Source organism: Dendropsophus ebraccatus, chromosome 13 (genome assembly GCF_027789765.1).
Source record: "Dendropsophus ebraccatus isolate aDenEbr1 chromosome 13, aDenEbr1.pat, whole genome shotgun sequence".
NCBI lineage: Eukaryota > Metazoa > Chordata > Amphibia > Anura > Hylidae > Dendropsophus > Dendropsophus ebraccatus.
Window position 1 is genome coordinate 63,359,309 of NC_091466.1, and position 17,004 is coordinate 63,376,312.

The window sequence follows — 17,004 nt, forward strand, 5'->3', positions numbered from 1 at the left end:
TGGCTCTGTTGGGTGTTGCGCTCCAAGCTTGACAACACAAGGTAAATGCACATTCAGTACACTAAAACTTCCCTTATTGAAACTTTTTCTTTTAAATTTAACCCCAAGTAATAATTTCTAGGGATTCTCACTTGTGCACCCAGTTATAAGCAATTATCCCCGTGTATACTAACCAGGCTGGTGGTGGCACAGATATTCCATATTAAGGGTGTATGCACACTAAGGAAATCATGCGGATAACTTGAAACTAATTCTGCGCTCGACAGCCTTTCCCACACCCCACGCTCCCACTTTTAAGTTCAGCCGGACCCATAGGCTCCATTCTATGCGCAGGCAGATTCCGCCGTCCGACAAAAGAATTGTCATGTCAATTCTTTGGGCGGAATCCACCTGAGCACAGCATGGAGTCAAGTGGTGGAATCCGCAGCAAGTTATCCACATGATGCAATTTGAACTTTGAAATACATTAGGATTGGCAAGACCTTGAGTAGTTCATTGCAGCAATATCTGCATGCATACACCTAATCTCATAAGCTTAAATTGCGGGATACGGAGAGAATGGTAATCGTTGTATTTTTTTATTTTCTTAGGAAATTTGTGTAGACACAGAAACAATGTAACTAAATGTAGATATATACTTAGTTTCCGTAGTGATGGATCCTGGTACACTTCAGATGGAGTTCAGAAAATCCCTAGGGAATAGGAATGATACCAGAATTAGAGTTGTAGAAGTGACAATTGAGTGGAGTTGCCGAACTGTTCAGGTTCAACAATGTTCTCTGAACCAGAAGGCTCAGCATTTGACTCCCGGCTTCTAGGTACGTTAGATGTTGCCCTAGGGAGTCCTGGAAAACATGGCTACAGCTAGAGGTCATATCCATGTTTTCCTGACCACCCTGGGGCGGCATCCAACTTCTCCAGATATAGGGAGTCAAATGTCAAGTGTTCTGGTTCAGAGAACATTACTGAACCTGAACAGTTTGGTAACTCTGCTCAATACTACCTAAAACCTAAGGCACTCAATGTACAACCTGTAGCTCATAGTTACCGTAGAGCAGTGACCTCCAACCTGTGGTTTTTGAGCTCTTTCAAAACTACAACTTCCATTGCAGTCTGAGAGCCAAAGACTGTCAGGACATGCTGGGATTTGTAGTTTTGAAACAGTTGGAGAACCACAAGGTAAAGGCCAATGACCATGGGTCTGGTATTGCAGCTAGGCTCCACTGAAGTGAATGGGGCTAAGTTGCAATCACACATACAACCTGTCTACAGGGCTGGCGCTGTTTTTGGAAGAAAGTATCCAATCTTTGAGATCACCAAATAGTTTATGGACACGGTAGACCCTGGTGCACGTACCACAGCGTCTCTCCCAGTCTGGGGTCTTTATAAATATTCTCATGTTTGTAGCCCAGCTCCGGAGGGTATATGACCAGCTTTACACCTCTGGGGTGACGAGAGTTTATGGCAATTTCATGGAGCTATAAGAGAGAGTAAGATGTAGAGAGTGATTCAAACCAGCAATCCCGATACTTGAGTCCTAGGCATGGGTTCATGCTCAAACGGGGAATACAGACTAATATGGCATCTATATGGCTGGGCCCATGGGTAGATTTGGGTCACCTGTGAACTTCTTACCTCTTTGGCCATTGAGTAGGGCACGATGTGGTCATCCGCCGCATGCAGGATCAGGAGGGGGGAGCTCAGCTTCTTAATACTGCAGGTAGAAGAGACATTTAGCCATGCGACCTCTTCTGTTATATCTGGATTTTTGTATCTTTTTAATTTTTACGTTGCTATTGCATTTATTACTTGCAGGTCTGTGACATAGGAATATTAGATCCATCATTGGCTTCACATTGTCATCAACAGTGTACCCAAGGTGCTGTATTTACCCCTGATATTACTGCGACCCCCCAATTTACTGTCCAGGTCACAAAACAGAGCGCTTTGTAATACTTCACTTGTCCTGTGGTGGCGCTGTAGGAGAACCTGAAGATTATAAAATCCTGCAGGGGGTCAAAATGATTACAAGTACCAATTTACCTCTCCTCATGCCTGTGGTGAGCGGCGAGGCCAGCCGCAGGACCTCTGCTGGGCTCTGGGATCTCCACAGCTGACATGTCACAACCCAGCTGATGGACTGGCCGCTCAGCCAGTTAGTGACTGGTGCGGGACGCACCACATGGTCGTCTGGGGGCCGTCTTACAGTCATTTCTATCTGGCAGGAGGAGCTTGGTGATGTCACAAAAAAACAGATCCGTGATACGGATGGTTTTGCAGATTGCACTTTAGGCCTAATTCACACATCAGTATTTTTTTTTGCCTTTACCCAGACCAGGAAATATGAAATTCATTCCATCTAATTATTTTCAATGGTGCTATTCATACATCCAGTTTTTTTGCAAATCCACAATCCGTGACAAAAAACCCCAAAAACGGACTTGTTGTAATACGTCCGTAATTATGGAACGTACAACCTAATAGAAGTCTATAGAGAGCACAAAATTTGCGGAGAGTAAAGTGCAATCCGCAAAACCATCCGTATCACGGATCCGTTTTTCTGTGACATCACCAAGCTCCTCCTGCCAGAAATGACATCATTTTTGCCATCCCCTCTTTTTTTCTTCACTACACTTTTTGCGGATCCGCAAAAAAACGGAACACAATACGGATGCAAAATGGATGATTTTTTGCAGATTGCGGATGAAAAATAGAGGATCCAGATTTTCATCCAGGAAAATATACTGAAATCTGAATGTGGCTTATTATTTTGTGCTCTCTATAGGCTTTTATTGGGGTGTCCGTTCCGTAATTACGGACCGTATTACAGGTCAGGTTTTTTTTTTTGTCACAGACCGATCCGCAAAAAAACATGATGTGTAAATAGCACCACTGAAAATAATGGGTTGTAATGGATTCCGTATTTCCTGGTCCAGGAAAACGGATGAAAAATACTGACTTGTGAATTAGGCCTTAGAGTAGAAAAGTTCTTTGTTGCCCATAGCAACCAATCTCAGCTTTCAAATATTCTGGTAAAATTAAAGCTGAGCTTTGATTGGTTGCTATGGGCAACAAAGTAAATCTGACTGTAAGACTGCGCCATAAATCGCCTCCATTATAGTTATTTTTAAGGTGGTAATTCTACAATTAATGTGGAATACAGTTTCCTGCCGTGTTGGGATCACCTACTTCTCATCATTGGGGAACACAATATTATTCAGCGCCATGGTGTCCAGAAAAAAGTATTCAAATCCGGGGAAAATGTGATAAATCTAAGAGAGGAAGAGAGAACCGAGATTAAGCCTGGCTAGGCTTCCATGGCGTCACATGACCACAATATTTTCCCATAGGGGCAACCAAAAAGTTACTGTGGAGCCTAAGTGACTAAGTAAATAGTCAGCCATAGCTGTACATCAGACTGTGCCGCCTCCTCACTGACCTTCCCGAGGGGGTGATACATGCCGGCATCTCTGATGTTGGTATATGGCGCCTCCAGTATCACCGCGTCAGCCGGGCTACCTGCAGGGTGGATAATCATATATGGTTTAGTTAAAGGGATTATCCAGTGCTACAAAAACATGGCCATTTTTCCCCCTCTCTTGTCTCCAGATTGGGTGGGGTTTCAAACTCAGTTCCATTGAAGTAAATGGAGCCTAATTGCAAACCACACCTGAACTGGAGACAAGAGAGAGGGGAAAAGTGGCCATGTTTTTGTAGCGCTGGATAACCCCTTTAAGCTGTCACAAAACTACTCCTCCCAGCATGCCCTACTAAGTAGGATTCTGCCCTTTTGCATGTGGCATATTGTAATGTCATTGGTGGGATTCCGCACCACTCACCTTTCTCTTGTAATTTCCGGGCTGCATTTGTGGCGATGCTGCAAATATAAAAGAATCAATGATCAAACAATTGTATCTGTACTTAGGAAAGATGGGTGACAACCTGTACATGTAGCCCAATAGGGACCAAGTCACCCAACGTTTCCTAAAGCAGATCAGACTAAACCTAATAAAACTGGACAGAAGAGGGCGACACTAGGATTGTTGCTATATACTGAAATCTTACCCGGTGCCCAGGGAGTGTCCCCAGAAGCACACAGGGTTTCCGCGGCTCCGAGCCTTCACCCATTCATACAAGAAGACAGAATCAGTGGTCACCCCCTCCTCGCTGGGTGCACCGGTGGAGTCAGCGTAACCTGGAAAAAGTAGAATACCTATAATAACCCACCATATCCGCACCACAAAGGGTTAAAAGTCCTCATAACCTGACAAACCTCTGTAGTCCAGAGACAACACGTGGAAGCCGGCTTTGCTGAGGACCTGCAAGAGAGAAAGCAGAGAAATGCAGAGCATTAACAGCCAACCAAAGAAATCCTAGAAAAGGTGCAGAGGACTGAACACCTCGAGAGGCAGTAGGATATACACTGTCCCTAACAGTGCCAACCAAGGAGTTCCTAGAAAAGGTACAAAGAGGACTGTACACCTCTATAGGCAGTACCATCCAGACTGCCCCTAACAGTGCCAGCCAAAGAGATCCTATAACAGGTACAAACATGACTGTACACCTCTATAGGCAGTACCATCCAGACTGTCCCTAACAGTGCCAACCGAAGATATGCTATAAAAGGTGCAAACAGGACTGAACACCTCTATAGGCAGTACCCTCCAGACTGTCCCTAACAGTGCCAACCGAAGATATGCTATAAAAGGTGCAAACAGGACTGTACACCTCTATAGGCAATATAATCCAGACTGTCCCTAACAGTGCCAACCAAGGAGATGCTATAAAAGGTACAAACATGATTGTACACCTCTATAGGCAATATAATCCAGACTGTCCCTAACAGTGCCAACCGAAGATATGCTATAAAAGGTGGAAATAGGACTGTACACCTCTATAGTCAGTACCATCCAGACTGTCCCTAACAGTGCCAGTCAATAAGATTCCATAACAGATACAAACATGACTGTACACCTCTATAGTCAGTACCGTCCAGACTGTCCCTAACAGTGCCAACCAAGGAGATATTATAAAAGGTGCAAACAGGACTGTACACCTCTATAGGCAGTACCATCTAGACTGTCCCTAACAGTGCCAACGAAGAGATGCTATAAAAAGTGCACTGAGAACTGAATACCTCTATAAGCCATATTGTCCAGACTGTCCCTAACAGTGCCAGTCTATAGTCATATAAACTGTGTTAACAGAAATGCCCCAATAAACAGTGCCAGTTTGGGCAATTCTGTTAATACTGGATATGAGTGACCCTACTATAAGTGCATGCCTGGGTACCCCATAAACTGTAGGCAAAAGACTGCTCCTATTAACAGTGTCAGCCTGTATATCCCAATACACACTGCCAATCTATGTATGCCTAATAAACACTGCCAGCCTGCATATCATTTTAAACAAGGCTCCTGTGATGCTGCCCCTCTTGCTATAGGGTCTCTGTAATCCTACCCCCTACTTAAAGGGCCCCTGGGATGCTGCCTCCCTACCTGCAGGGTTCCTGGGATGCTGCCCCCTATCTACAGCACACAGTATGGCCACCCTTGTTCTTCTCTAAATGCATTGCCAAAGGAAAACTCCATAGGGATGGACACTCACCTTCATGAGCTGCACCCGGTGATTGACAGCCCTGAGGGAAGAGTAAAGTGAGTATGAGGTGTGACACTGATAAATCTGCAGTAAAATGCAACCTACTATTCTCTGTTATCAGCCATTTAAGGCCGAGGAGGAGGCAACTGCAATGTGTGTTGATACCAATGAGTGCCTGGTGTCTTTTCTCTCATTGTGATAAATCTGTAATTACCTGGTTCCTCCATGTCCGTGAAGATAAATGATGGCCGGGTTGTCGTCTGACAGCGCCCTCTCATACCAATACTGGTCCTTGCCCTTCGCCTCCTCTGCTCTGTTGGCGGGCAACGTATGCCTACAAGAGACAAGGATGGCATGAGTAATGGGGGCCTCATACACATGTATATAGGATATATACACCTAGTGGTATGCCTAGGGGTTCACAACAGTCCCTATATATTGGGGTACATAGGCTCCCCCCCCTTCATTCTGCCCCCCAATACCCCATAGTAAGATGTGAAGGCAGGATGGTAGAAATCTTCATAATCCTCCTCCAGTCTTCTTGGCTATGAGACCACAAGGTCTGCACCTGGATTGGGGATGTTCGGCCATTCTTCTGTGCACATCCTCTCCTCCCCACATTCCCTAAGCTGCTCCTCTGTCTCTGAGCCTTCCTCCTCCCACACAGTCCTGTCTCTGAGCTCTACAGGCAGCTCTTTCATCCTCCCACACAGTCCTGTCTCTGAGCTCTACAGGCAGCTCTTTCCTCCTCCCACACAGTCCTGTTTCTGAGCTCTACAGGCAGCTATTTCCTCCTCCACACAATCCTGTCTCTGAGCTCTACAGGCAGCTCTTTCCTCCTCCCACACAGTCCTGTCTCTGAGCTCTACAGGCAGCTCTTTCTTCCTTCCACACAGTCCTGTCTCTGAGCTCTACAGGCATCTTTTCCCTCCTCCACACAATCCTGTCTCTGAGCTCTACAGGCAGCTCTTTCCTCCTCCACACAGTCCTGTCTCTGAGGTCTACAGGCAGCTCTTTCCTCCTCCCACACAGTCCTGTCTCTGAGGTCTACAGGCAGCTCTTTCCTCCTCCACACAATCCTGTCTCTGAGCTCTACAGGCAGCTCTTTCCTCCTCCACACAATCCTGTCTCTGAGCTCTACAGGCAGGCCCTTCCTCCTCCACACAAGCCTGTCTCTGAGCTCTACAGGCAGCTCTTTCCTCCTCCCACACAGTCCTGTCTCTGAGCTCTACAGGCAGCTCTTTCCTCCTTCCACACAGTCCTGTCTCTGAGCTCTACAGGCAGCTCTTTCCTCCTCCCACACAGTCCTGTTTCTGAGCTCTACAGGCATCTTTTCCCTCCTCCACACAATCCTGTCTCTGAGCTCTACAGGCAGCTCTTTCCTCCTCCACACAGTGCTGTCTCTGAGCTCTACAGGCAGCTCTTGCCTCCTCCATGCAATCCTGTCTCTGAGCTCTACAGGCAGCTATTTCCTCCTCCACACAATCCTGTCTCTGAGCTCTACAGGCAGCTCTTTCCTCCTCCCACACAGTCCTGTCTCTGAGCTCTACAGGCAGCTCTTTCTTCCTTCCACACAGTCCTGTCTCTGAGCTCTACAGGCAGCTCTTTCCTCCTCCCACACAGTCCTGTCTCTGAGCTCTACAGGCATCTTTTCCCTCCTCCACACAATCCTGTCTCTGAGCTCTACAGGCAGCTCTTTCCTCCTCCACACAGTCCTGTCTCTGAGGTCTACAGGCAGCTCTTTCCTCCTCCCACACAGTCCTGTCTCTGAGGTCTACAGGCAGCTCTTTCCTCCTCCACACAATCCTGTCTCTGAGCTCTACAGGCAGCTCTTTCCTCCTCCACACAATCCTGTCTCTGAGCTCTACAGGCAGGCCCTTCCTCCTCCACACAAGCCTGTCTCTGAGCTCTACAGGCAGCTCTTTCCTCCTCCCACACAGTCCTGTCTCTGAGCTCTACAGGCAGCTCTTTCCTCCTTCCACACAGTCCTGTCTCTGAGCTCTACAGGCAGCTCTTTCCTCCTCCCACACAGTCCTGTTTCTGAGCTCTACAGGCATCTTTTCCCTCCTCCACACAATCCTGTCTCTGAGCTCTACAGGCAGCTCTTTCCTCCTCCACACAGTGCTGTCTCTGAGCTCTACAGGCAGCTCTTGCCTCCTCCATGCAATCCTGTCTCTGAGCTCCACAGGCAGCTATTTCCTCCTCCACACAATCCTGTCTCTGAGCTCTACAGGCAGCTCTTTCCTCCTCCACACAGTCCTGTCTCGGAGCTCTACAGGCAGGCCCTTCCTCCTCCCACACAGTCCTGTCTCTGAGCTCTACAGGCAGCTCTTTCCTCCTCCACACAGTGCTGTCTGAGCTCTACAGGCAGCTTTTTCCTCTTCCACACAATCCTGTCTCTGAGCTCTACAGGCAGCTTTTCCCTCCTCCCACACAGTCCTGTCTCTGAGCTCTACAGGCAGCTTTTCCTTCCTCCACACAATTCTGTCTCTGAGCTCTACAGGCAGCTCTTTCCTCCTCCACACAGTGCTGTCTCTGAGCTCTACAGGCAGCTCTTTCCTCCTCCACACAATCCTGTCTCTGAGCTCTACAAGCAGCTTTTTCCTCCTCCACACAGTGCTGTCTGAGCTCTACAGGCAGCTTTTTCCTCTTCCACACAATCCTATCTCTGAGCTCTACAGGCAGCTCTTTCCTCCTCCACACAATCCTGTCTCTGAGCTCTACAGGCAGCTTTTCCCTCCTCCCACACAGTCCTGTCTCTGAGCTCTACAGGCAGCTTTTCCTTCCTCCACACAATTCTGTCTCTGAGCTCTACAGGCAGCTCTTTCCTCCTCCACACAGTGCTGTCTCTGAGCTCTACAGGCAGCTCTTTCCTCCTCCACACAATCCTGTCTCTGAGCTCTACAAGCAGCTCTTTCCTCCTCCACACAGTGCTGTCTGAGCTCTACAGGCAGTTTTTTCCTCTTCCACACAATCCTGTCTCTGAGCTCTACAGGCAGCTCTTTCCTCCTCCACACAATCCTGTCTCTGAGCTCTACAGGCAGCTTTTCCCTCCTCCCACACAGTCCTGTCTCTGAGCTCTACAGGCAGCTTTTCCTTCCTTCCTCCACACAGTTCTGTCTCTGAGCTCTACAGGCAGCTCTTTCCTCCACCACACAGTCCTGTCTCTGAGCTCTACAGGCAGCTCTTTCCTCCTCCATGCAATCCTGTCTCTGAGCTCTACAGGCAGCTCTTTCCTCCTCCACACAGTGCTGTCTCTGAGCTCTACAGGCAGCTCTTTCCTCCTCCACACAGTGCTGTCTCTGAGCTCTACAGGCAGCTCTTTCCTCCTCCATGCAATCCTGTCTCTGAGCTCTACAGGCAGCTTTTCCCTCCTCCCACACAGTCCTGTCTCTGAGCTCTACAGGCAGCTCTTTCCTCCTCCACACAGTGCTGTCTCTGAGCTCTACAGGCAGCTCTTTCCTCCTCCATGCAATCCTGACTCTGAGCTCTACAGGCAGCTGATGGCCACAGGAATTATAGTTTTTGCATTCCAATAATTTAGTAACAATGTCTAAAATTTCTCATTATACAGTGCAGAATGAGGGGGAAAGTTTTTTTTTTTTATTTCAGCACAAGTCAGAAAAATGACAAAATGTGAAAAAAGTGAAAGGTTGTGAAGACTTTCTAAATGCATGAGAGACAGATCGATAGATTTTCTACTCACCAGACTCCCACACTGACTCCTTCTTCAGTAGTCAGATAGAAGTTTACCGTGTGATTCACTAGTTCTCCCGGATTCTTCAGGTCCACAAACAGCGGAACTTTTACTATGAAGACAATAAATCTATCAGTGGTAAAATGAGAGGGATGATGGCTGCCATTCCATGCTGTGGAATACAGAGTTGTAAATTACTTCTATTAAAAAGTCTTCCAGTTCTTATCAGCTGCTGTATGTCCTGCAGGAAGTGGTGTATTCTTTCCAGTCTGACACAGTGCTCTCTGCTGCCACCTCTGTCCGTGTCAGGAACTGTCCAGAGCAGCAGCAAATCCCCATAGAAAACCTCTCCTGCTCTGGACAGTTCCTGAAATGGACAGAGGTGGCAGCAGAGAACACTGTGTCAGGCTGCAAAGAATACACCACTTCCTGCAGGACATACAGCAGCTGATAAGTACTTGAGCACTAGAATTTTTATTAATACATGTAATTGAGAAATCTGATTTGAAAACAGTTTTTTCTCAGGATTACATTTTTAGATGCCCCAGGGGGTGTCGCCTAGTGTGTCAAGAGCCCAAGTAAGCCCAGGCCATGTCCTACCACTCCCCACTTGTATCCACCTACCCTGTTTAACTGACATCCACTAGATAAAGAGGACATGTGCTGCGCTTACCTGGGCTCTTGGTTCACTAGGGAACGCCCACTTGACAGATAAAACAAAGAGGCTGTTTTCTCACCAATGGAAAGGACTATGGAGATGAGAAAAAAGCTATGTCCACGATCATGATTAGTAGCCCTATCTATCCATAGTATAATAGGTTGACTTTAAGTGCTGCCCCCCCTCCCCCAACACTGCTGCTCTATACACAGGTTCTCAGGTGCCTAGTACCCAGCATGCTCTGCTATTCTTTCTGTACTCGGTACTCCCCTCTGCTGGCTGGTGTGCAGCCTGTATTCCGTCACTGGTTATAGGGTAGCAGCCAATGGGGCACTGGGATACTTATCACTTACACATGTTCATGTAAACCACCTTGGCCAACAATGCAGGGAAGAGTCTGATGATAAACGGGACACAAAGATAAATGGTGCCGAGTGTTACGGCACAAATCTTCAGGTAAAAGAGACCCCGGCTGAAAAATAAGATATGAATTATCTTATTATTTTTTATTACTATTACAGTATTGCAGCATTTTATCCCCCTCCCCCATAGGATACGGCCAGGATCAGGGACCCCACCTGCAGCTTGCTCTGTCCTCCATGCTGTACACTGCAGCTCGCTCTATCCTTTATGCTGTATACTGCAGCCCTATGCCCCTATCTATCCTCCATGATGTACACTGCAGCTCACTCTGTCCTCCATGATGTACACTGCAGCTCGCTCTGTCCTCCATGCTGTATACTGCAGCTCGCTCTATCCTCCCTGCTGTACATTGCAGCTCACTCTGTCCTCCATGCTGTACACTGCCGCTCGCTCTATCCTCCCTGCTGTACACTGCAGCTCGCTCTATCCTCCCTGCTGTACATTGCAGCTCGCTCTATCCTCCATGCTGTACACTGCAGCTCGCTCTATCCTTCATGCTGTATACTGCAGCTCGCTCTATCCTCCCTGCTGTACATTGCAGCTCGCTCTATCCTCCATGCTGTACACTGCAGCTCGCTCTGTCCTCCATGCTGTACACTGCAGCTCACTCTGTCCTCCATGCTGTACACTGCCGCTCGCTCTATCCTCCATGCTGTACACTGCAGCTCGCTCTATCCTCCCTGCTGTACACTGCAGCTCGCTCTATCCTCCCTGCTGTACATTGCAGCTCGCTCTATCCTCCATGCTGTACACTGCAGCTTGCTCTATCCTCCCTGCTGTACATTGCAGCTCGCTCTATCCTCCATGCTGTACACTGCCGCTCGCTCTATCCTCCATGCTGTACACTGCAGCTCGTTCTATCCTCCATGCTGTACACTGCAGCTCGCTCTATCCTCCATGCTTATACTGCTGCTCGCTCTATCCTCCATGCTGTACACTGCCGCTCGCTCTATCCTCCATGCTGTACACTGCTGCTCGCTCTATCCTCCATGCTGTACACTGCTGGTCTCTCTATCCTCCATGCTGTACACTGCAGCTCGCTCTGTCCTCCATGCTGTACACTGCAGCTCGCTCTATCCTCCATGCTGTACACTGCAGCTCGCTCTATCCACCATGCTGTACACTGCAGCTCGCTCTGTCCTCCATGCTGTACACTGCAGCTCACTCTGTCCTCCATGCTGTACACTCCAGCTCGCTCTATCCTCCATGCTGTAGACTGCAGCTCACTCTGTCCTCCATGCTGTACACTGCAGCTTGCTCTGTCCTCCATGCTGTACACTCCAGCTCGCTCTATCCTCCATGCTGTACACTGCAGCTCACTCTGTCCTCCATGCTGTACACTGCCGCTCACTCTGTCCTCCATGCTGTACACTGCCGCTCACTCTGTCCTCCATGTTGTACACTGCCGCTTGCTCTGTCCTCCATGCTGTACACTGCAGCTCGCTCTATCCTCCATGCTGTATACTGCAGCTCGCTCTATCCTCCATGCTGTACACTTCAGGTCGCTCTATCCTCCCTGCTGTACACTGCCGCTCACTCTGTCCTCCATGCTGTACACTGCCGCTCACTCTGTCCTCCCTGTTGTACACTGCAGCTCGCTCTATCCTCCATGCTGTACACTGCAGCTTGCTCTATCCTCCATGCTGTACACTGCAGCTCACTCTGTCCTCCATGCTGTACACTGCAGCTCGCTCTATCCTCCATGCTGTACACTGCTGGTCGCTCTATCCTCCATGCTGTACGCTGCCGCTCACTCTATCCTCCATGCTGTACGCTGCCGCTCACTCTATCCTCCATGCTTTACGCTGCTGCTCGCTCTATCATCCATGCTGTACACTGCCGCTCGCTCTATCCTCCATGCTGTACACTGCAGCTCGCTCTATCCTCCATGCTGTACACTCCATCTCGCTCTATCCTCTATGCTGTACACTCCAGCTCGCTCTATCCTCCATGCTGTACACTGCCGCTCGCTCTATCCTCCATGCTGTACACTGCCGGTTGCTCTATCCTCCATGCTGTACACTGCCGCTCGCTCTATCCTCCATGCTGTACACTGCCGGTTGCTCTATCCTCCATGCTGTACACTGCAACTTGCTCTATCCTCCATGCTGTACACTGCCGCTCGCTCTATCCTCCATGCTGTACACTGCAACTTGCTCTATCCTCCATGCTGTACACTGCCGGTTGCTCTATCCTCCATGCTGTACACTGCCGCTCACTCTATCCTCCATGCTGTACAATGCCGCTCGCTCTATCCTCCATGCTGTACACTGCCGCTCGCTCTATCCTCCATGCTGTACACTGCCGCTCGCTCTATCCTCCATGCTGTACACTGCCGCTCGCTCTATCCTCCATGCTGTACACTGCAGCTCGCTCTATCCTCCATGCTGTACACTGCCGCTCGCTCTATCCTCTATGCTGTACACTGCCGTTCACTCTATCCTCCATGCTGTACACTGCAGCTTGCTCTGTCCTCCATGCTGTACACTGTGGTTCTTCCTGGCTGCTATGTATCAGTGTTATATAGAGAGCTGGTATAGAAGGATATGGCAGTGAGATGTCTGTAGTCTTCAGTGATATCCACAACATATCAGAAGGATATGATTTCATCTTAGAAAGCTGAAGAAACCGAAACTGACCGTTCATAGAAAACACATGACAGTCATGTGACCCCGGGGTTCTGACATCAGCGTCCCCCGTGTGTCGCAATCAGGTCAGGGTCATGAGATTTACTTGTTCTCTGCACCTTTCACCTCATTCTATTACGAGCAAATATTATATTATGGAATCATAACCTATACTGATATATAGTTATTATAGGGGATACAGTATACACTACCATTCAAAAGTTTGGGGTCACCCAAACAATTTTGTGTTTTCCATGAAAAGTCACACTTATTCACCACCATATATTGTGAAATGAATAGAAAATAGAGTCAAGACATTGACAAGGTTAGAAATAATGATTTGTATTTGAAATAACATTGTTTTTACATCACACTTTGCTTTCGTCAAAGAATCCTCCTTGTGCAGCAATTCCAGCATTGCCTACCTTTGGCATTCTAGCTATTAATCTGTTGAGGTAAGCTGGAGAAATTGCCCCCCACGCTTCTAGAAGCAGCTCCCACAAGTTGGATTGGTTGGATGGGCACTTCTGGCGTACCATACGGTCAAGCTGCTCCCACAACAGCTCAATGGGGTTCAGATCTGGTGACTGCGCTGGCCACTCCATTACCTATGATAGAATACCAGCTGCTGCTTCTGCTGTAAATAGTTCTTGCACAATTTGGAGGTGTGTTTAGGGTCATTGTCCTGTTGTAGGATGAAATTGGCTCCAACCAAGCGCTGTCCACTGGGTATGGCATGGCGGTGCAGAGTGATAGCCTTCCTTATTCAGAATCCCTTTTACCCTGTACATATCTCCCACCTTACCAGCACCAAAGCAACCCCAGACCATCACATGACCTCCACCATGCTTAACAGATGGCGTCAGGCATTCTTCCAGCATCTTTTCATTTGTTCTGCGTCTCACAAACGTTCTTCTTTGTGATCCAAACACCTCAAACTTGGATTCATCCGTCCACAACACTTTTTTCCAGTCTTCCTCTGTCCAATGTCTGTGTTCTTTTGCCCATCTTAATCTTTTTCTTTTATTGGCCAGTCTCAGATATGGCTTTTTCTTTGCCACTCTGCCCTGAAGCCCAAAATCCCGCAGCCGCCTCTTCACTGTAGATGTTGACACTGGTGTTTTGCGGGTACTATTTAATGAAGATGCCAGTTGGGGACCTGTGAGGCGTCTGTTTCTCAAACTAGAGACTCTAATGTGCTTATCTTCTTGCTTAGTTGTGCAACGCGGCCTCCCACTTCTTTTTCTACTCTGGTTAGAGCCTGTTTGTGCTGTCCTCTGAAGGGAGTAGTACACACCGTTGTAGGAAATCTTCAATTTCTTAGCAATTTCTCGCATGGAATAGCCTTCATTTCTAAGAACAAGAATAGACTGTCGAGTTTCAGATGAAAGTTCTCTTTTTCTGGCCATTTTGAGCAGTTAATTGACCCCACAAATGTGATGCTCCAGAAACACAATCTGCTCAAAGGAAGGTCAGTTTTGTAGCTTCTGTAACGAGCTAGACTGTTTTCAGATGTGTGAACATGATTGCACAAGGGTTTTCTAATCATCAATTAGCCTTCTGAGCCAATGAGCAAACACATTGTACCATTAGAACACTGGAGTGATAGTTGCTGGAAATGGGCCTCTATACACCTATGTAGATATTGCACCAAAAACCAGACATTTGCAGCTAGAATAGTCATTTACCACATTAGCAATGTATAGAGTGTATTTGTTTAAAGTTAGGACTAGTTTAAAGTTATCTTCATTGAAAAGTACAGTGCTTTTCCTTCAAAAATAAGGAAATTTCAATGTGACCCCAAACTTTTGAACAGTAGTGTATATATATATATATATATATATATATATATATATATATATATATACTGTATATATCCACCTGCAGTTACCACTATACAGTACACAATGTGTCACAATCTGTAATTTTTATGTTCTTTATAGTTGCTATATTTATACTGTGTACTCTATACTGTCTATGTGCACTATATAGTGACATTATTTGTACAGTATGATAGTATTATTTATGAGATCTGTATGGTAACATTACTTCTGTGTACAGCATGGCGGCACTGTCTGTGCACTATATGGTGACATTATTTGTACAGTATGATAGTATTAATTATAAGATCTGTATGGTAACATTACTTATGTGTACAGCATGGCTGCATTGTCTATGTGATCTGTATAGTGACGTATTAATATACTTTATAATGATAGCTGTCCCCTGTATAAAGTTGCCTCTCCTCATGTGTGCTCCACATTTACTGCATTGTCCCATGAATCAACTTATTTGCTAAACTCCTTGATACCTGATCTGAGTTCTGTACATCACTGCGGACTATGTTGCCGCTATTTAAATAAAGAGATTATTATACCCCCCCCCCCCACTATATGGATCCAGCATTTCCTGTGTCTTACATGGAGGCGGCAGAGATCATTGCACAGAGCAAAGTACAAGTCGGTCAATGGCCGGGCTGATAATGGTGAGCTGGATATATAGGGAATAAATGCGACAATTCACTCACCCATGTTTAGGAGTTCTGCTCTGAGGTTTGGACTTCTTGGGGTTGTCGACCAGGACTTGGGGTCCGGGATCCCCTCTGTTGGACGCGTCTCTTCTTTTCATTATTCTGTGTTCTGTCTGGGATTCTTTACACCGGGGACTGATTAACAAACTCACTGGGTCAAAGGAGAAGAGAGAATCTCACTTCCTCTGTATTTATGACTTAATAAGATAATGGCGGAGGGAGGCTTCCATCTCATCTCAGCAGGGGTCAAAGGATTGGGGTATACCCTTCTGTATGGGGGCATAACCTATAATGCAATTCCATAGTATATATCTTATCTATTCCCTTATAAATGCCGGATTATCAAATATTCCGGATTATCAGATGGCGACGGAAAAACATATCTGGAAGGATAGAGAATTATTAGGATGGGGACCTTATTACTCTTCCTGTCAGTCATCTCATTGATCATGACTACAGTCAGTCTCTAGTGGCTGATAACAGGGAACAATAGAAGAGAACATAAATATCATACGTGGATGAAGTTGTAGAGAAGTATCAGTATTCACTATGGCAGAATTCCCCGCGCTCCGTTACTATAGAAACTTAATACAAAAAAATTCTTTGATTAAATCTGGTGGAGACTGGAGGAGGGGAGGCTGGGGGGAGTAGTTGTGAGCAGAATATAAAGTATGTGCTTATAATTACCGGGATGAAGCTCCAGAGTGTGTCTCAGGCCCTGTTCACATTCACGTCATGGCTTCTGATTATTATGAGCAATCCACAAATGGTCCCTGGACAATAAGGAAGATGAGCCGTTCTGGATTCCAGGAAAGCTTGATGTCAATGGGGATGAGCTGCAATACCAGACATGGCCTATTGGCAAGTGTGGCGCTGTTTTGCATTAAAAAGACAGTTTTTTTTTTTTATTATTTTGCATTTAAAGGGAAAGTCTATCTAAATGTAATATGTGGGGGTCCGCAACCCAGGACCCTAATGATTCCCAGACGTAACATCTCTGGTGCTCTGCTTCATCCCCTTTAGTAATATGGCCCCACTGATTTTCAGTTATTTTTATGCCACTGTCCATAACATCTCTTCTCCACCTAAGATTGAGTGCTGCCATCTAGGTTTCAAACCAAGTATTGCAAGCAGCCATAGTAGTGCAACTCCCAGCATATACAGCTGGGGTCACTATAACTTCCAGCATACTCTAGAAGCCTACTGCTGTTGGGGGATGCTGGGAATTGTGGTCTCGTAAGTTTTCCCCAACCCTTGACTCTCCAGATGTTGCAAACTACAACTCCCATCATTCCCTGATAGCCTATGTAACCTGTGATTCTCTGACAGTTTGGGTCACTATAACTTTGGGCTGCCCACTGCTGTTAGACCACGCTGGGAGTTGTAGTATAACATCTGCTATAGAACCACAGATTGTAGATAAGGATAGTGGGTTAACAGTAGCCCCAACCTGTGGCAAAACTACAACTCC

General features: G+C 46.9%; 1 protein-coding gene across 1 annotated transcript; it reads right to left on the minus strand.

The window, feature by feature from the left end:
* Positions 1-562: 562 nt before the first annotated feature.
* On the minus strand, positions 563-15,702 carry ABHD12B (abhydrolase domain containing 12B). Its single transcript, XM_069949929.1, has 13 exons — positions 15,531-15,702; positions 10,307-10,425; positions 9,305-9,407; positions 5,813-5,932; positions 5,608-5,638; positions 4,274-4,319; positions 4,066-4,195; positions 3,840-3,877; positions 3,440-3,519; positions 3,190-3,272; positions 1,636-1,714; positions 1,357-1,478; positions 563-692 (listed from the first exon to the last, which is right to left on the minus strand). Exons 1-13 carry the CDS (start codon positions 15,629-15,631, stop codon positions 671-673), a joined length of 1,074 nt encoding a protein of 357 aa, XP_069806030.1. The 5' UTR covers positions 15,632-15,702; the 3' UTR covers positions 563-670.
* Positions 15,703-17,004: the final 1,302 nt, after the last annotated feature.